Below are 20,169 nucleotides of genomic sequence, written 5' to 3' on the forward strand. Positions count from 1 at the left end.
ACTTCCATTTTCTATGTGTCCATGCCATTCCTAACCTAGCCCCTGGTTCAGTGGCAGTCTTGAAGTGGTGACAGCCCACGTTCCCAGGCAGGAACCCTGGTTCCTGGGTCTGGAGGAAGCAGAACAGACCTTATTCACAAATTATTGAGTTTGTCTGGGGCTATCTGAAAGACTGACACAAGGCATGCATCTGTTTGGCCTACCTCAGAACTCACATGGGGTGGAGAAGTGGCAGTCACTGCCTGAAAACTGTAGCCTCCTGTAGCTGCCTGGGGCTAAAGAGTTCTATTGAGACATACAGCAGACGCCTAAGGACTAGGAAGAGAAGCCACAGAGTTTTTTTGGGAGGGGGAGCGGGGAGGGGGAACGGATACAGCATTCAAAAGCACGAAGAAATCTAGAAAATCACATGTATGCCCAGGATAAGACGCACGCTCGAAAATACTGAAGAAGACTACACTTTGAACTCAGCCTGATCCGTAGGCCCATGTAAGTCCAGCTCAGTGTTGAAAGAGTGTGCCAGCACAGAGCCAATCTGCAAAGAATGGAAGAAGTATTATCGTTTCCTCCCCTGGTGTTCTTAGAAATCTCTGTCAAAACACTAGCTGAACACAGCTAAGAAACTGAGACGTCAATGACCACAAACAATCAGGAAGGCAGGCATTGCAAAATAGTCAGGGGAAGCCACTAAACAAATGGACAACTACAGCTTTCAACAATTAAAAACAAACAAACAAAACCCCAGAAAACCCAGGGGGAAAGGGAGAATCTGATTTCCAAAGTTATTACATTATGATATTCAAATGTCCACTTTTCTGGACAACAACAAAAACAAAAAAAAAATCTCAGAGCATACACAGAAACAGGAAAGGATGGTCCATTTAAAAGAACCAATAAAGCAACAGAAACCAACCCTAAGCAAGGCCAGAGAATGAATTTACTAGACAAAGATTTAGAAGCAACTGCATTAAATGTATTCAAAGGACTAAAGAAAAAGATGGGCAAAGAACTACAGGAAATCAGGAAAAAAAGGACACAATGACAATATCAATAAAGAGACAAATGATAAAAAGGAACCAAACAGAAACACCAGAGCTGAAAAGTATAACAAAAACAAAAAATTCACTGGAGGGGTTCCATAGCATATTTGAGCTGGCAGATGAATGAATCAGCCAATTTGAAGATAGGACAATTAAAATGATCAAGTCTGAGAAGTAAATAGAAAAGAAAAAATCAAAGAAAGTGAACAGAGCCTAAAACACATGGAACACCACCAAGCAAGTCAGCGCCCACATTGTGGGAGTCCTATAAGAAGACAGAGAGAGAGAAGGGAGCAGGAAAAATATTTGAAATGATGACCTATAACTTCCCAAATTTGACAAAAGACATGAATCTACAAACCCAAGCTCAACAAACTCCAGGTAGGATAAACTCAGACATCCACCACATTGACGCATGATCATCGAACTCTCAAAAAACAAATACAAAGACAGAATACTGAAAGCAGCAAGAGAGAAGTGAATTGTTGCATACAGGGAATCCTCAACAAGAATAACAGAGGATATCTCTTCAGAAACCATGTAGGCCAGAGGACAGTGGGATGACATACCAAATATGCTGAAAGAAAACCATTCTCAGCAAGAATTCTATACCTGGGAAAATCTATCCTTCAAAACTAATGTTGAAATTAAGACATTCCCAGGTAAAAAGGAGTTGAGGGAGTTCTTTAACACTGTACCTGCCCTACAAGAAATGCTAAAGGGAATCCTTCATATTGAAGTGAAAGGACACTAGAATAGTAACTCAAAGCTGTATATTTCAAGATATCTAGTTAAGGTAATTCCATGGGTAAATATAAAAGACAGTTTTATTGTATTTTTGGTTTGTAACTTGCTTCTTATGCCCTACATGATTTAAATGACAAATCCATAAAAAATAATTACAAACTTATGTTATTGGGGATACAATGTATAAAGATTAATCTGTGACAACAACATGGGGGGCGGGGACAGAGCTGTACAGGAAGAGTTTTTGTACGCTCAGTTGGTATCAATTCAAACTACACTATTATAAATTTAGGCTATTAAGTGTAATCTCCATAGTAGCCACAAAGAAAATATCTAAAAAATACACACAAAAGAACAGGAAAATGGAATCAAAATGGTCCATTTAAAAAATCAACTAAACACAAAAGAAGGCAATACTGGGACAAAAAGGTATAAGACACACAGAAAACAAATAACAAAGTGGCAGGAGTCCTTCTTTATTGGTAATTACCTTAAATGTAAATAGATTTAACACCAATCAAAAGGTGGAGAATAGTAGGATGGATTTTTTAAAAAATTATCTAACTATATGCTGTCACCAAGAAACTCACTTTAGATCGAAAGAAACAAATAGGTTGAATGTGAAATATGGAAAAAAATATTCCATGTAAATAATTACCAAAAGAGAGCTGGGATAGCTGTATTCGTATCAGATACAATAGACTTAAGTAAAAAATAAAAGGGTCATCTCAAGAAAATATAACAATTATAACTATATATATACCCAATACCAAAAAAAACACCTAAACCTGTTATCATTGAGTTGATTCTAATTCATAACAACCGTACAGAACAGAGTAGAACTGCCCCTATATTGCCATGTAAAAATTCAGTCCCAGTGTGGTCAGTCCTGTGATTTTTCGAGATTTTTCTTTTTTAGAAATCTAGGTTTGTAAATATTGGCAATGAAATAAAATTTAAAACAAAACACCACACTGGCCAAAGCATGTTTGTGGGGCAGATTTGGTCAGTTTGAAACCTTGGCCCTGGTACCCATCACACTTTGATCTTAGAAAAAAACACTCCATAGCTGTGTAGAAAGTTACGAAGAAGAGAGACAGCAAGAAGGGAGACAGTTAGGACATTATTGCATTAATTCAAAGCCAGCGGGGCACTGAGGGTAATTTAGAAGGTAGGATCAACAGGACTTGGTGGCCAACTCAATGTAGAAGTCAGGGAGAGGACGGGGCCTAGGAAGAGTCCTCAGCTTATGGCTTGTACAGCCATGTGCATGGGAATACCTCTGACCAGCACTAAAAATCAAAAGAAGAAAAGGAAGAGGTGGTGGGTTTGGAGTGAAAGAGTGTGATGATCTCACTTTTGGGCACACTGAGGTTAACCAAGCCAAACCAAACCCAGTGCCATCGAGTCAATTCCGACTCATAGCGACCCTACAGGACAGAGTAGAACTGCCCTGTAGAGTTTCCAAGAAGCGCCTGGCGGATTCGAACTGCCGACATTTTGGTTAGCAGTCGTAGCACCTAACTACTACGCCACCAGGGTTTCCCACTGAGATTAAGAGCTGGTTATTGAAACATCATATATGGCACAGAGGGAAAAGGTCTGGGGAATAGATATCAATTTGGGAATCATCATGTAAAGCTTATGTGTACAGACGAAATCAGCGTGTGTGCGTGTGTGTGTGTGTGTGTGTGTGTGTGTGTGACAGAGAGAGAGAGAAGGCAGAGGACAGAGCCTTGGCAGCAGCCAACAATTAAGCAGTGGATGGAAGTGGGGCATCCACAAAGGAGCCAAAGAAGAAACAGCTAGAAACTAGAAAAGTAAAGAAAAGTTGCTAATGGTGTAGAAGGGACAAGGAGATAAAGGGCACAACAAGTGTTCACAGGCTTGTTACCAGGGATCTTGGATGATATAGTTTCAGTGAGGTAACGAAGTCAGGAATTAGGACTGCAGTGGGTTGAGGACTGAAGGGAAGGTGAGGAGACAGAAACTGAATGTAGCCATTTCTTCCAAGAAGCATGGCTGCATAGCTATAGTTACAGAGGATACTAGGTTAAGAGAAGGAACTTGTTAGATGGGTGAGTCCTATGAGCGTGCTGAGGAGACAGCACCAGTAGACAGGGGAAAGTAGAAAACAACGGAAAAACCTGAGCTAACCTACAGAGGTAGGAAAGAGATGGGGACCAGAGGAAGCAGTCCTGGGAGCTGAGCTGGGAATGAAGGGAGAACGGAATGAAGAGAAGCATCCGGGTCACGGTCTTAGACAGGGCCTTCATTCCTTCTCTCCTGTGAGATGAGGAGAGCAGAAAAAAGGGTGCAAATGTGGGCAAGCCTGCAAGCTGAGGAAGAAGTTGCAAATTAGGGGAGGTCACAGCTGGTAGCTTCTCTCTCTAGGAGTGTGGTTGGCACGAGCGGTTTGCAAGTGGCTGCTAACCCAAAGGTTGGTGGTTCAAACTCACCCAGTGGCACTGCAGAAGAAAGGCCTGGTGAACTGCTTTCATAAAGATTACAGCCAAGAAAATCCTGTGGAGCAGTTCTACTCTGTAACACATGGGGTCATCATGAGTTGGAAATGACTTGATGCCAACTAACAACAACAGCAGCTTCTCTGTGGTCCGCAAAGTAGGAAGGGAGGTTGGAATGAAGGTGGGGGCTGAGGGTAAGGGAGATGGCTTGAGAAAAATGACACTCCCAACCTCATGTATCCCCCACACTGTAAAGTCTTCTCAACAGAAGGAGTGAAGAACAGAGAGAACGGGTCAGTGCAATGTTGATGCCCTCTGACCAACACTCAGGCTGCAGGCCAGGTCCTAGTGCTCTGACCACAACCCTGACTTCCAATCAATAAAATCTCCATGATTTAGTGCAAATCTGTTACCTGCCAAAGGCTTCCACCATCGTACAACGAGGCTGCAAAGACTTGGTCCTGATTTCATTGGTAATGTTTTTCCTCTCCTTAAAATAACGGCAGGAGCCCTGGATGCCATCTTTATTCTCTAAGATCATGTGAATGGGGTAGACATCCTCCAGAGGGACCGGGTCCCTTTTGGACTCCAGGATTCCGGTTTCAAAATCAATTTCTTCATACCTGTGGGGAAAAGCAAACATATAAAAACCACAACTCAGCTTCAGAAATAATACCCGCTTGGCATGTTCTTTTGACAGCCTCCAGTAGAGAAGGAGGAAGTAAGCAGATCACTGGGTCTTCCTGCTTTACAAAAGCAGATAATCTTGACACGTAGGGTTCCTGCTACATTACCCCAGATGACACAGGCCTTTCCAACCAAAAAAGAAAACCACACCTGCTGCCGTCGAGTCGATTCTGACTCATAGCAACCCTACAGAACAGAATAGAACTGCCCCATAGAGTTTCCAAGGAGCACCTGGTGAATTCCAACTGCTGACCTTTTGGTTAGCAGCCGTAGCACTTAACCACTATGCCACCAGGCCTTTCCAGGCCTTTCCAGGATCCCCCAAATCCACTCCAGAAGCTGGATACGGAGAACAGAACCACCTTATTGGCCCAAGTCACAGCTTTTTGGTTCCCCTCTGTTACGGACTGAATTATGTGCTCCAAAAATATGTACTGCAAATTGTCATGGATTGAATTGTGTCCCCCCTAAAAATATGTGTCAACTTGGTGAGACCATGGTTTCCAGTATTTTGTCATCTGATGTGATTTTCCTATCTGCTGTAAATCCTACCTCTATGATGTTAATGAGGCAGGATTAAACCCACTGCCGTCGAGTCGATTCTGACTCATAGTGACCCTACAGGACAGAGTAGAACTGCCCCACAGAGTTTCCAAGGAGCACCTGGCGGATTCGAACTGCCGACCCTTTGGTTAGCAGCCGTAGCACTTAACCACTACGCCACCAGGGTTTCCAAGACAGGATTAGAGGTAGTTATGTTAATGAGGCAAGACTCAATCCACAAGATCAGGTTGTATCTTCAGTCAATCTCTTATGAGATATAAAAGAAAGAAGCCAGTGGGAGGGGGTGGGGGGAATCCTCATACCACCAAGAAAGTAAAACTAGGAGCCTATGTCCTTTGGACCCAGGGTCCCTGTGCTGAGAATCTCCTAGAGCAGGGGAAGGCTGATGACAAGGACCTTCCCCCAGAGCCTACAGACAGAAAGCCTCCCCCTGGAGCTGGCACCCTGAATTCAGACTTCTAGCCTCCTAGACTGTGAGAGGATAAACTTCTGTTTGTTAAAGCCATCCACTTGTGGTACTTGTTATAGCAGCACTAGATAACTAAGACATAAATCCTAACCCCTTTACCTTGGTTCTAATCCCATTTGGGAATGGATTTTCTTTGTGCAGCGGTGTAGTGGTTAAGAGCTACAGCTGCTAACCAAAAGGTTGGCAGTTTGAATCCACCAGGCACTCCTTGGCAGTCCTACTCTCTCCTGTAGGGTTACTACGAGTCAGAATCGACTCAACAGGAGTGGGTTTTCGGTTTTATTAGTGTGGGGTGTGTCTTAAATCAATCTCTTTTGAGATATAAAAAGAGCAGATTGGGCAAGCAACAAAGTAAGCAAGGAAGCACAGGTAGGGGAAGACAGATGCCACACCATACGAGATCTCTAAGGAACCAGGAAACAAAACCTGAAAAGAGACAAGGACCTTCCCCCACAGCCAACAGAGAGAAAGCCTTCCTCTAGCATTGGCGCCCTAAATTCGGACTCTAGCCTCTTAAACTGTGAGAAAATAAATTCTGATTTGTTAAAGTAAAACATCTGTGGCATTTCCGTTACAGCAGCACTAGATAACTAAGACAGAATTTGGTACCTGGCAGTGGGGTGCTGCTCTAACAAATACCTAAAACGTGGAAGTGGTTTTGGAATTGGGTACTGGGTGGAGGCTGGAAGAGCTTTAAGGTGCCTAATAGTACAACGCTGGTGGCATAGCAGGTAAGTGCTACGGCTGCTAACCAAAAGGGTGGCAGTTCAAATCAGCCCAGGTGTTCCTTGGAAACTCTATGGGGCAGTTCCACTTTGTCCTATAAGGTCGCTATGAGTCGGAATCAACTCGATGGCAGTGGGTTTTTGGGTTATAGAGTTGCTGAGTCGGAATCGAATCAACAACAACAGGTTTTTGGTGTAATAGTAAAAGTCTAGATTCCTAAAGACACTTTTGGTAGAATCAAGGATGTCAAAGGCGATTCTGGTGATGGCTCGGAAGAAATTGAGAAGAGTCGCAGAGATGTCTCTGTCATCTCAGAGAATACGTATGACGCCAACAAGAGAATTGTTAGACTCGTGGACCTTAAGTGTGCTTCTGGAGAGGCCTTAAAAGAAAATGATGAACCTGTAATTGGACAGTGGAGGAAGGGGGATGCTTTTTACTCAGTGGCAAAGAACTTGTCTGATTTATGTTTAAATGTTTGGTGGAAGGCAGAACTTCTAAGTGATGAACTTGGATATCTGGCCGATGAGATTCCAAGCAAGATCTTAAAGGGGCCACATGGTCTTTCCTTGCCATTTAATAGTGAAATGCAAGAAGAAAGAGATGGACTTAAAAATGAACTACACAAAAGGAAAACAAAACTTAAAGATTTGGAAAATTCTGTTGTACAAACTCAGAACATGCGTTCTAGAATTTTCACCTAAGATGTGGCTACACAATCTTTTGTTAAAGAGATTAAGCCTGTGACTGATGAATCCAACCAACTACCACAGCAGAAAACTCATAAGCTTAGATTAAAGGGGACAGAGACAGGACAAAAGGAAGGGAAGTTGTCTACCTCTTGGAATTCTACAGGCAGGAAACAGGCCAAAGGAGCTGTATCTGTTGTCCTTCAAGAAAAGGACCATTCCTGGAGCAGCTCCTAGATGAGAACTGTTTGAAAGAACACTGGAAACAGGGCTAACTTGGTTTCAAAGGGTAGAGCCACAGCCTCTTAGATTTCAAAGAGTGGAGCCACGGCCTCCTAGATTTCAAAGAAAGAGGTCTCCACTAACTCAGTTCCAAGTGTGGGGCTACCAGTCATGGGGGCCAAGAGGATAGGGCCACTGCACAAAGATGAGGGTATGGGGCTGCCATGCGCAGGGGCCAGAGAATGGAGCTTACTGAGGCTGAGGGGATGGGGTCACCCAAAGCCGAGTAGGCAAGGTTTCCATACCAGTGGGCTTGGAAGGTGGGGCTTCTGCCCAGGCCAAGGAGCCTACACTCAGAATCTGGAGAGCATGGCCAACACCATGAGTCTAGAGGGCAGGGCCATAGCCCAGATGATCTCAGAGAACAGAGGATTATTTTCAAGCCTTGAGAGCTAATATAATCTGTTGTGCTGAGTTTCCGACTTGCTTGGTGCCTATGAACTCTTCTTTCCCTCCAATTTCTCCCATTTGCAATGGGACTGTCTACCTTGTACCTGTTCCACTGTTATACTTTGGAAGCTGATGATCTGTGTACTCTAGATTTCACAGGTTCACAGATGACAAGGAATTTTGCCCCAGGATGGAATTTGGCTAACTTCTCAGCCGTAGTCGATTAGAGGATTCAGAAGATGAGATTTTGGATTTGGAGTTGATTTAAGACTTTTGGGATGGTGTGATGGGGTGAATGTGTTTTGCATATAGCAAAGACATGAATTTTAGGGGGCCAAAGGGTAGAATGTTATGGACTGAATTGTGTCCCCCCAAAATATGTGTTGTAAATCTTAACCTCTATACCTGTGGTTATAATTCCACTGGGGAATGGGTTCTTTCTTATGTTAACAAGGCAGTTTTCGTATCTGCTGTGTCTTAAATCAATCTCTTTTGAGATATAAAAGAGCCAATTGAGCAAGTGGCCTAGTGAACACAGACAGGGGAAGATGGATGCCATGCCACATGAGATCTCCAAGGAACAAAGAAATAGAAGCTGAAAAGAGACAAGGACCTTCCCCCAGAGCAGACAGAGACAGAAAGCCTTCCCTTAGAGTCAGTGCCTTGAATTCAGTCTTCTAGCCTCCTAAACTGTGAGAAAATAAATTTGTTTGTTAAAGCCACCCATTTGTGGTATTTCTGTTATTGCAGCACTAGATAACTAAGACACCGTCTAAATCTGGTGTCTAGTCTCCCAACTACCAAGTTTGGACTTAATGATTCAAGGCTTTACTCCTTTAAGAAGTGACCTTTGCATCTCTCTTTAATTATCTCTTTAGTACATGCATCCATTTTTATGATTTCAATTATCATCTGCATATCATCTGCATATTGCCAATTCTCACATGTGAATCCTCCGTCTTTTTCCCCAAACACCAATCTTCAATTGTTTACCAAACACCTCAAATTCAATGAGGAGAAAACCAAAGTCATGACTACCTCTCCCCACCACCGGTAAAGTCCCTCTTTTCCTTTCCTTTCCTTGCATCAACACCTTGGAGTCAACTTTGACTTTCTTTTCTTCTCTTATCCAATCAGCCAAGTTTGTCAAATGTTCCTTTGAAATCTGATCGCATCCTGCATTAATCTAGTTGAGGCTAAATCCATGCTTTTCAACCCTCTTTTTCCTTGTCTTTTCTGTGACAGCTGCTTGTTTAACACTCCACTCTCAAATCCCATCTTACCCTAGATTTCACGTCACCACCCCGGCCTGAACGTTCTTCTGTCTCTTCTGCCACACCTTCCTAGACTTCTTTTGAAGGATCCTTGGCCTCCATCTAGTCTTTAAATGTTGGTGCTTCTCAGGGCTATGTCTTAAGGCCTCCAGTTACACTACACACTCTCCTCAGGATGATCTTATCCAACAGTTCTAATTACCAACTATATGGGATGACTCAAGGAGCCCGCTGGTATAGTGGTTAAGTGTTCAGCTGCTAATTGAAGGTCAGGGGTTTCAACCCACTGGAGGCTCCACAGGAGAAAGATGTGGCAGTCTGCTTCGGTAAAGATTACAGCCTTGGAATCCCTATGGGGCAGCTCTACTCTGGATCACGATGAGTGGGAACTGACTTGTGGGCAATGCGTTTTGGTTTTAAGCGATGACTCACAGATGTTAAGCTCAGTTCCTCCCTCCCATGAAACCACATGTTTGCTAAACAGAATCTGGTAAACATCTGGCTTCATGGGAGTGAAAGCAGGGCAGAGTCTCCACCTGGATGCCCCAAAGCAATCTCAAACTCAATGCGTCCTGAAGTAAATCCAGCACCTTCCTCACCTCCCACTAGACTCAGCCACCATGCTGCTTTTCTCTTTTGTTCCCTACCTCAATGTGGAGCATTTGCTCAGGTACCCATATATCAGTAACTGGGGGCAACATCTTTGATTCCTATCACTTCTTATACCCCACATCCAATTAGGCACCAAATCCTCTTGATTCTTCTACCTAATTGGTCTTAATTCCACCTGTTTCACTCCATTCCACACCCACTATGGTAAACTAGACCACCCCTCTGTCCATGATTGTATTAATACCAATCTAATTCCACTCTTCGCCCCTAGTCTGACCTCTCTTCCCAATATTTCAACAGGCCACTTCCTTCAGTAGCTTGCAATTCTCCTTTTGATAAAGGATAAACCTCTTAATTTGGATTGAGCCAATTAAGAGCAGAATGGATTCTGAACCCATACTGAAAAAACAAACTCGTCTTCGAGTCAATTCTGACTCATAGCAACCCAGACTACCTGGATTCAAATCCTAGTTCTGCCCTTGCTAGCTGATGACCTTAAGCAAGTCACTTAACCCCTCTGTGCCTTAATTTTCTCTTTAGAAAAATGGGGATAATAACAATACCCACCTCCTAAAGTTGTTGTAAAAATTAAATAACTTGCTATATGTAGGATCGTAGAACAGTGCCCAACTCATTATAAGCACATTTAGGTGTCAACTATTATCCCTTATTCCCCACCACCAATTCCACACTTCAGCCAAACGTTTCTCTTCAGGCTTTCGCATTTGCTCATCTCCACCCAGAATACTCCTCACCAATTGGCCAGCTAAATCCAAAGTTTAAGTATCATCTTGGACCTTATTATCTCTGGGGGCCTCGCCTGACCCTCACAATACGGCTTAAGAGCACAGGCTCTGGAGACAGGCGGCCTGGGTTCAAATCAACATTTAGTCACTTATTACCTCCACAAGCTTAGACAGGTTACTGAATTTTTCTCTGTGACTCAGTTTCCTCATATATAAAATGGAGAACACAACAGCACCTACCTCATTAGGATTGTTGTGAGAATCAAATGAATTCATCTAACTGAAGGTCCTAGAACAGGAAGTTAGAACAGTACCTAAACCCATTGTCCTCGAGTTGATTCCGACTCATAGTAACCCTATAGGACAGGGTAGAACTGCCCTGTAGGGTTTCCAAGGAGCGGCTGGTGGATTCGAACTGCTGACCTTTTGGTTAGCAGTCGACCGTTTAACCACTGTGCCACCAGGGCTCCATGAACAGTACCTAAAAACAGTACCTAAAAAAAAAAAAAAAACAGTACCTAGCCGGTATTAATTCCTCAATGAACGTTAGCTATTATTATTACGGCTGAGTCTGCTGTTAGGCAGATCTCTTAGTTGTTTTAGATTCATGAAACTGGCACTGAATGGATGCGCCCTAAAGGTTTGTTGACCTCAACGGTCCCCAGTCTTGATCAGAACTGCCCTCCCACTCCAATCCTATCTTCTACCTTACAGGAAATACTCTTGAAGCCGGAAGAATAACTCTCCGTCCCCAGTCCTGCTCTTCGCCACCCACAAACACACACACATAATGGGACATTATCAGATGGTCCCCCGACCCCATCAGGCCCCTGGGCCCTGCCAGGCCTAAAGGACCCTGATTCAGCCTCAACACCGCGCCCTCCAGCAGACTCCAGTCTTCGCTGGGCTCATTTTCCCCATCCTCCTCCCGTAGGAACAAGCTCCATTAAACCCCGGGCTCTGGGCCCGTCCCCCTCGCAGGGCCAGGCAGCTGACCGGTCCTGGAGCTGGAGGTCGGGTCGCTCCCGCGGTTCCTCATAGAAGCTGATGCCTGGGTGCGTGGAAAGGGCCCGCCACAGAAACTCCCGAGTGTAGGGCTCCAAAGGCAGCGGGAAGGGCGGCACTCGCGTCTCCAGACGGCTCCAGAGTGCAGGCAGACAAAGGCCATCGAGCCCCTCCAGGGCCACCTCGTCCAACAACGACTCCAGCGCGTCCATTGCTACTTCAGTTGGCAGCGCTCTAAGCGCCTGCGCGCCACTCTGCCAAGGCCCTCGGCCCAGCGCGCCTGCGCACAACGATTGGCGGTCCTGGGAGGCGGGTCGGACCAGAAAATCTGTGGGGCAGCTCCAGAGCGCGCGCCTGACGTCACTCGTTTTGGGGGCGGGCTCAGTCGATGGAGCTCCACCACCATTGGCCCGGAGCCCCGCAGTAACCAGGGGAACTGCAAACACTGTAGGGCCCGCTTCCGGTTCGAGTACCCGGAACCGCCGCCTCTCGGGATGGACGGTCAGTGTCCGTGGGCCCCTCCGGGAGGTTGGGCAGCTATTCTCCCATCTAAAGAAAAGGAGGCTTTGTGCTCCGGGATTGGGAGAAGAGGCTGGGGAGAGTGGTCAGTGGTATGGCCACTGCGCCAGGCTGTGCTACTGTAGGAACCTGGTACTGGCCGGGGCCTCAGGGAGGGGTTTTAGGATAGAAAAGGAGAGTAGAGGTTTGGGGAGGATCTTTTGTGTCTGGAGTTTCAGTGGTTTCCAGGAGCCTGGGATGTGGAATTGTGGGATCTGGGAGTTGGTATGGGGATAAGCGTCATCATGGGGAGTGCGGTGGTCACTTGCTGGAAAGAGAGTTGATAATGGAGGTGGGGAGAACTAGGGAATACTACCTTAGGGAATACTACCTTCCTCTTCTTTGGTGTTGATAATGATAGACCACATTAACAGAGCACTGTTCAGTGCCAGAAACTCTGTGAGTGGTGTCAGGCGACAGCTTTGTAAGCTTCATAATATCCCTTTGAGGCCAGTGTTAACGCCTGTCTTACAGATGAGGATATTGAGGCCCAGAGAAGTTAAGTAATGTGCCCAAAGTCACACAGCCAGCAAGTGGCAGAGTGAGTAAGGAACCCAGACACTCTGGGTCTGGAGCTGCGTTATAGAATTTGAGATTTGGAAAGGATCTTACGCACCATTGATCCCAGAGGTTGGGAATCACATGTTTGCAGGGGCAAGTCTAGTGGGCTGGGTTGGGACTGTGACTAACTGAAAATCAGTTGCCTGTCTAAAAGGGAAGCAGTTCACTCAGCTCCAACCAATTGTCTTCATGGGGCACTTCTCAAAATACCACAACGGCCAAATCAACCTGAAAGCCAGATGCAGCCTGTAGGCCACTCACTAGTTAGGAATCCCTGATTTAGAATCATGGGATTGACAACTGGAAGCAAAGATAAAAAATGTATTGCCATTGAGCCCATTCCAACTCATAGCAACCCTATAGGACAGTGTAGAACTGCCCCACAGGATTTCCAAGGCTGTAATCTTTAGGGGAGCAGGCTGCCACATCTTTGTCCCATGGAGCAGCTGGTGGGTTTGAACCACTGACCTTTCTGTTAACAGCCGAGTGCTTAACCACAGTGCCAGCAGGGCTCCTTAATCTAAAGATAGGCTATTCTAGTATCTCATTTTACAGATTGGAAGACTAAGGCCTAGAGAGACTGGCAGGGTCTGTGCTAGAATCCAGATCACTTCTTTTTTTTTTACAACACTATCTCTCACTCCTGGAGAATTTGTTCCTCTGTGATATCCACTTCTTGCAGGGTAGAAAAACATTTTTTCTAACTGAAAAATGTCTTATGCTTAAAAGACATCTTTGCCCTTTGTACATCAGAGGCACTGTAAAATGCCATTTAACACTTTGCCCCGAGGAAAGGTCAAGGTAATCTTGCCATGAAACAACAGAAGTCCTCAAGTGTTTGTTGACTCAGCATTTCTTTATGTGATTATGTCAAAAGAGCTTCATTTATGTGGGTTATATCTACAATATTTATCATATTAGAAATTAAAACTGAGAAAATCTTACAACTTTCACTTACCAATTCATTTAAAAACAATAATAAACTCATTACATCCGAAGGCTTTAAATGAAAAATACTTGTATTTTCCAAAACAATAAAATAACATAGAAGAGTTATTGCTTACATTTTTGCGGATGTCTTCAATGTTTAGTTTACTAGAAGGCAGCTAGATTCTCATACCTCCCTTTGCGTCCAAGCTGTTGTCATCAGGGCAAATGTTCACACAGTGAAAAAGACCAATAACATTTTAGGATGGTTATGGAAGTAGTTTTGTTCTAGCAGACTCTCAGATATGGTTTTGAAGACCCCCTCCTAGGATCCGTGCAACACACTTTGAGAAACCATGCTATATTAGACCATTTTCAAGAAGTCTGACTGGTCACTTCTAATTGTTAGCCCATCATTACTCCTAGTAACGTTATCGCCCAGTGGAGGAATCTGTTTCCAATTATTCCAAAAAGGAATAATTTCTCCTCTTGAAGAATGTATTTACCCTAGAACTAGATTTCACATTCAAAGAATCCCAGTTTCCATTCCAATTTTTATAACTTTGATTTACGCACAATTTTATAGGCACATACACATTCGTCCGGTGAAGTGAAGCGTACCTGGATGAGTTACGATTCTAGCCCACTAGGTAAACCAAACCTGGCCTTATTAGAAAGGTGTTTACTTCCTAAACTGACGGAAGCTCAAATGTCTAGCAGATATCCCCAAACTGAATTGTCGTTTGGTTTATTCTGCATGTCAAAATCACATAGCTTTTCACAACTACCCCCAACCACACACACACACACACACACACACACAGGTTTTGACTTTGGGCAAGTCACATCTGACTCTGCAGTGCAGCATGGCCTATGCTCATCAGTTTTGGGTGGTCATATATAACCCTGGATTTGAATCTCAGCTATGTACTTTGGACTCTCTAGGCCTCAGTTTTGCCTGTCAGAAAAATGGGGATAATGATGAAGCCTGCCTTGTTTTGTGGATTCGGTAAGATAGTGCATAAAGCCACTTAATACCAAGTCTGGCATATGAAAAAAACAATAACAACAACTCTCCTGTGAGGTAGCTAATGCTTCATTATGTACAAACGAACCAAGTTCTTCGACACTGCAGGCAGAAGAAGGAAGGGGGACTCTGACAGGAACTCTCTAGCAAACAGTCATCTTTGTCATTAGCTGAGTCTTTATTGAAAAGAAACCCCAGTGTTTGACATTTTTAATTTAGACAAAGGTAAACTGGCAATGCGTGAGTCTTCTGCCTATGAAACCGTTCACCTTTGTGTTAAAGTCAAATTTCCCCCTAGTGTTTTTATAATAGGAGGTGGTTTAGAAAAAATATTTCTACTCAGTTTTCTGGGAACATAATAATTATAGACAAAAGTTCAGCACAGCAGAATCATTAGAGAGGATTTTAAAGCTGTTCATTTGCCTTTTGTTCCCCCCACCAGAGCAAATATTCAACATTTCCCCTGTTTACACTGTTCATTTGCTTAGCAAACTTTCTCCAAGAATTCATAATGCCAAGATGAAATTTCGCCCAGCTTGTCCAAATAATCCCCAACTGCACACCGGGTGATGGTTGAATTAGTCAGGTTTTGCTGAAAGTACACTGTGAGCATATCTGATCTCCCCTGTGCTGGTATGTGTTCACCTGGGCTCCTGGGAATTGGCCTGTTTCTCTTACTGCTTAAAATAAGCCAAGCAAAAAACAACAATAAAATAAAGCAAGCATTCAGCAGGCAAAAGAAATGTGTATTCCAGATAGTCTCTGCGTCTCTTCAGTTGTCTTCTTTGCTCCCATCCGTGGGTCTGACTCGTTTCCTTTCTTTCCCATTCATGCCACCCTGTCGTTTTAGCTAACTTGACCTTGATGTGCTAGGCTTTGCTTTTGTTTCCTTAAATGGCGTTCATTCATTGATCCAACAACATTTCAGTGCCCTCTGTGTGCTGGGAGGCAGAGATACCAAGATGAATAAGATCGAATCCAGGCAAAGGGTGTATGCGTTGTACTATTCTTAAAAGTTTTCTGTAAGGGTGGTTTTTAGTTTTTTAAATATAAGTTAAATTTTTTTTTGAAACTCAAAAAATAGAGATGTAGTGATTTGAAAATGAATTCTCTATATCAGAGGTTGCAAACTGATAGCCTCGGAACTGAATACAGCCCCAAACCAGAACCAAACCTGCTGCTCTCTAGTCAACTCGGACTCATGGTGACCTCATATGTTTCAGAGTAGAACTACACTTCACAGAGTTCTCATGGCTGTGACCTTTCAGAAGCAGATCACCAGGCCTTTCTTCTGAGGTACCTCTGGGTGGGTTTGAACTGCCAACCTTTCAGTTAGTAGCTGAGTGCTTCAACTGTTTGTGCCACCCACTGCCTCCCTGAACATAATCCATACCAAAAAAAAAAAAAAAAACCCAAACCTGTTGCCGTCAAATCAATTCTGACTTGTAGCGACCCTATAGGACAGAATAGAACTACCCCATAGAGTTTCCAAGGAGCACCTGGTGGATTCCAACTGCTGACGTGTTGGTTAGCAGCCGTAGCTCTTAACCACTATGCCACCAGGGTTTCCACTATGCATGTTTATTTAGCCCATAATAATTTGTTTTAAAATTTTTTAATTAGTCACCAACACTGAAAAATTGGGAGATTTCACACAAATATCTGATTATGTTGTTCACTTGAAAATGTCAAGAAATTCTGTCAACTCCGAATCAGAATTCTGCATTGCAGCAATTCCCTCATGGCTAGAGCTGAGCCACTGCCCCCTTTAGAAGGGAGCAGCACTTTTCACTTCATCATAGCACCTGCTTGGCCAGCGTCCCTCAGGACATGCGGACCTACCTGGCCCAGTAGTCATTTAAAGTTACAATCCTATTCTAGTATTAACTTGGGCATAGTATGTGCCATACTGTGCCATATTTGTTCTTTTAGTTTTACTAATCTGAAAAGAGGAGGATATGTGCCCTGCCCTTAAGAAGTTCGTGGTCTAGTGAGAGAGGCCTAAAGATACATCAAAAAAAACCCAAACCCAATGCCATCGAGTCGATTCCGACTCATAGCGACCCTATAGGACAGAGTAGAACTGCCCCATAGAGTTTCCAAGGAGCACCTGGTGGATTCAAACTGCTGACCCTTTGGTTAGCAGCCGTACCACTTAACCACTATGCCACCAGGGTTTCTTAAATATACATAGGAGCCCCTAAAAGATAACATTGTAAAGGCCTTTGCCTTTCCCAGAACACTCTGGCCCACTGCCCGCTTTTGTAAATAAAGTTTTATTGGAACACAGCCACACCTGTTGATATCATGTTGTCTATGGCTGCTTTCATGCTACAGTGGCGGAGTGGAGTAGTTATGACAGAGACCATATGGCCTGCAAAACAAAAAATATTTACTATCTGGCCCTTTATTGGAATAGTTTGCCCACCCCTAGCATAGAGGATCTCATTTGGTTCTTGAGACAAATCAGTATACCAAAAAAAAACCAAACCCAGTGCCATTGATTCTGACTCATAACGACCCTATATAGGACAGACAGAACTGCCCCATAGAGTTTTCAAGGAGCGCCTGGTGGATTCAAACTGCTGACCCTTTGGCTAGCAGCCATAGCACTTAACCACTGCACCACCAGTGTTTCCAGACTGTGCCCATTTTGTACTATACAGCCCATCTGTAGCAAAGCCAGGACTCAACACAATAAAGTTCACACTCCTTAGTATATCATCAGCCCTCTCTCCACCCTGCCCCTCCACTGTGGCCAGGGAGTGAGTCTGGGGGCGCGGCCTGCCGTTTGTGCCAGTGGAGGTATAAGCACAGTTTAAAAAGCATCACCCTTGATTATCTTTCAGCTCCCTCAGGGCCTGCCTCTGTGGCTGGTCCTGCATTTCCAAGTAGACGAGGCCTTAGGAACAGCAATCTGGTTGGAAAGGAGAGCTCGAAGCTACTTGCAGAGCACTTTATATGTAAGATTATATATAAGATTAAGATTAAGTAACAGTTGTCCTCAGTGCTACTGGGCTGACTACTGGTGACATTAATAATTGCCCTGTGGACATAGCACTTTAATGGGAGAGCTTCTCTGGGTGAGCAGTTCTCCTCCCCTCTCACCTCCCCGAGGTTGTTCTGCTAGACTCCAGCGCATCTTGACACACCCACTTTCATCTCATGTCCAGGAGTTTTTTACTGGGCTGAACCGGATCCATAGATGTTTTTCCCCTACTTAAAAACAGAGATTTCACATAAAAACCTGGACTTCCCAGTCTCTTGATAAACAGGGTGGTTTGACCCCACGGGGCCTGCCATCCCACACTGCCCTGGTTGTCCAGCGCTGAGCTATGGTCACTCCCTTGATCCTGGACCTGCGCTGATGGTTTGACCCCTTCTGGCTGCTGACTTCAGTCATGAGAGCTCACTACTTGCATTGAGACACTGGTCTGACCCTGCAGGTATCTGAGATTCCAGCTCACACCCAAGCCCCTTCAGAATGCTGGCCGTCTCTTGAGCTCACCATACTCATTCCTGCCTCCCTGCCTCTGCCCTTGCTGTGTTCCTGCCAGCTGTGCCCTTCTCTCAAGTTCCCTCTACACTGTCGATTGCAGCAACTGGCACCACCTACAAAATTAAGTCCTCCTGTGTGGTGAGATTCCATAGCTCTGTATGCATCGGGCTGTATCATAGCTGTTGGGCTCCATGCCTTTCTCTCTCTTTGAGGGCAGGAGCTACTTTTGTTCCTTTGTATGCTGAACACCCGGCACAAGGACTTGGCACAACATAGATGCCTGTGAGTGTTTGCTGGGTTGACATTGTAACCAGGAAAGAGATTAACTGACATGTCCCCTGGTGAATTGCTGGCTGATCTCCATCAAGCAAACAGAAAGGCCTTGTAGCCAAGCTTCCAGGCTAAGTTTCAGAGGCCCTTGCAGGTTTACTTTTTCTCTAGCACAGAAGTATGGTTCCTCCAGACATTTTCCTTTGGAGTAGTTCTACCCAGTCATCATAATGTTCCCTGTCCTAGCTACCTTTACTGTAGCCTCTGTTTTCTTGTTATTTCCCTCTGTACTTTTCGGTTAGCCTTCCTATCCTTCCCCAATAAATTTCCTCTCCCAATAAAGTCACTTCATTCTTACTTTACTTTTGAGCCTACTGCTACCTTGACCACCTGCAGCTGGTGGGTTCTCTGGAGATAGCTCTTGACTTAAAGCATCCTTTGGGATAGGAAAGGCACAGGTGAAGGTGGCACCTGGCAGGAAAGTGGAGGGACCACACACATCAGGTCACCAACCACAGGACTCTCAAGGCGCACACCTTTCTGACTTCTAAGTGAACTTAGAAGTGACTTCTAAGTGAACTTGTGTGTGTGTATGTTCTCCGAATAGTCCCCAACCTTTTAGATACATTTTATGAACCCACCTAAAATCACAGAAGGTTAGAGCTGGAAAGGACTTGATCAGTCTAGTCCAAGGTTCTATTTTGGGGACCCTGAGGTACCTGGAAACACTGGTGGCAAAGTGGTCAAGAGCTATGGCTGCTAACCAAAAAGGTCAACAGTTTGAACCTACCAGGCGCTCCTTGGAAACCCAATGAGGTAGTTCTACTCTGTCCTGTGGGGTTGCTATAAGTTGGAATTGACTCGGGGGCAACAGGTCTGAAGTATCTGAGAACCCTAAGGTTCCAGGGTAAAAAAAAAAAAGGGATCACAAATTTAGAAGCCTGCAGGGACCAGGTAGGTAATGTAAGTGACTGCAGTGGCCAGGATTTATATCATTATGCTGTTTTATGTTGGAGTCTTATAACACCTAAACATACTTTATATATCTGATACCCAGGAATATTATTCAGTTTCATAAAGAAGTCTGTTGTCTACTAGTTTCTTGAAGCATGTGGGGGCCTTGGTCTCTCCATCATCTAGACAATGGAGATGATAATTGTATCCACCTCCTAGGATTGCTGTGAGAATTGAATTGAGTTAACAGATGCAGAGTCCTTAGATCAGGGCCTGGCACACAGTAAGTACCTGTGTGAGTATTAGCTACTTGTCTGATTTGATGATGCTCTCACTTTTGCTGGAGACGTGGACACAAGGACCTCACTTTCATCGTTACTACAGGGAAAAATCTCTCAGGCATTGTGACAAATGGCAACTTGGAGTTGGCCTCCGTGGCAAGGAGACAGCTGTGAGGTGGGGGCGGGAACCGGAGGGCCCCACACCATCTGGCGGCCCCTCGCCCTCACCTCCTGTTGTTGACTGTTGCCAGGGAGGAATACAGGCCCTTATTGCCAGATTTTTCCATTTTTTCAAGAGAATCCAGGTATCAGTAATTTTTAATGTGAAATCACCAAGCTCTAAACGTTGACTAGGAAAACAAAACACTTTTTTTAAACATTACGGAGACCCGACAG

General features: G+C 44.4%; 2 protein-coding genes across 18 annotated transcripts in view; one reads left to right on the top strand and one right to left on the bottom strand.

Annotated features, from left to right (window-relative positions):
- The window catches only part of GTF3C1 (general transcription factor IIIC subunit 1), an 89,257-nt gene extending 77,292 nt beyond the window's left edge, over nucleotides 1-11,965 (bottom strand). For 2 of the 4 annotated variants that reach the window (XM_064295736.1, XM_064295735.1), the window contains exons 1-2: nucleotides 11,688-11,965; nucleotides 4,666-4,875 (exon numbers count right to left, since the gene is read on the bottom strand). In XM_064295736.1, coding sequence (XP_064151806.1) covers nucleotides 4,666-4,875; nucleotides 11,688-11,908 — 431 coding nt within the window. In that variant the 5' untranslated portion in view covers nucleotides 11,909-11,965. Of the gene's footprint in view, nucleotides 1-4,246; nucleotides 4,329-4,665; nucleotides 4,876-11,687 lie in introns of those variants that run through there. The other 2 variants (XM_064295737.1, XM_064295738.1) reach the window with 2 other exon arrangements.
- Nucleotides 11,966-12,081: 116 nt separating this feature from the next.
- The window catches only part of KATNIP (katanin interacting protein), a 212,891-nt gene continuing 204,803 nt past the window's right edge, over nucleotides 12,082-20,169 (top strand). For 11 of the 14 annotated variants that reach the window (XR_010323659.1, XM_064295742.1, XM_064295747.1 and 8 more), the window contains exon 1: nucleotides 12,134-12,197. Coding sequence is in view for 2 of the 14 variants with exons in the window: in XM_064295743.1 (XP_064151813.1) it covers nucleotides 12,191-12,197 (7 nt within the window). In the remaining 12 variants the exon portion in view is untranslated. Of the gene's footprint in view, nucleotides 12,198-16,011; nucleotides 16,066-20,169 lie in introns of those variants that run through there. The other 3 variants (XM_064295743.1, XM_064295745.1, XM_064295748.1) reach the window with 2 other exon arrangements.

Source organism: Loxodonta africana, chromosome 12 (genome assembly GCF_030014295.1).
Source record: "Loxodonta africana isolate mLoxAfr1 chromosome 12, mLoxAfr1.hap2, whole genome shotgun sequence".
Classification (NCBI taxonomy): domain Eukaryota; kingdom Metazoa; phylum Chordata; class Mammalia; order Proboscidea; family Elephantidae; genus Loxodonta; species Loxodonta africana.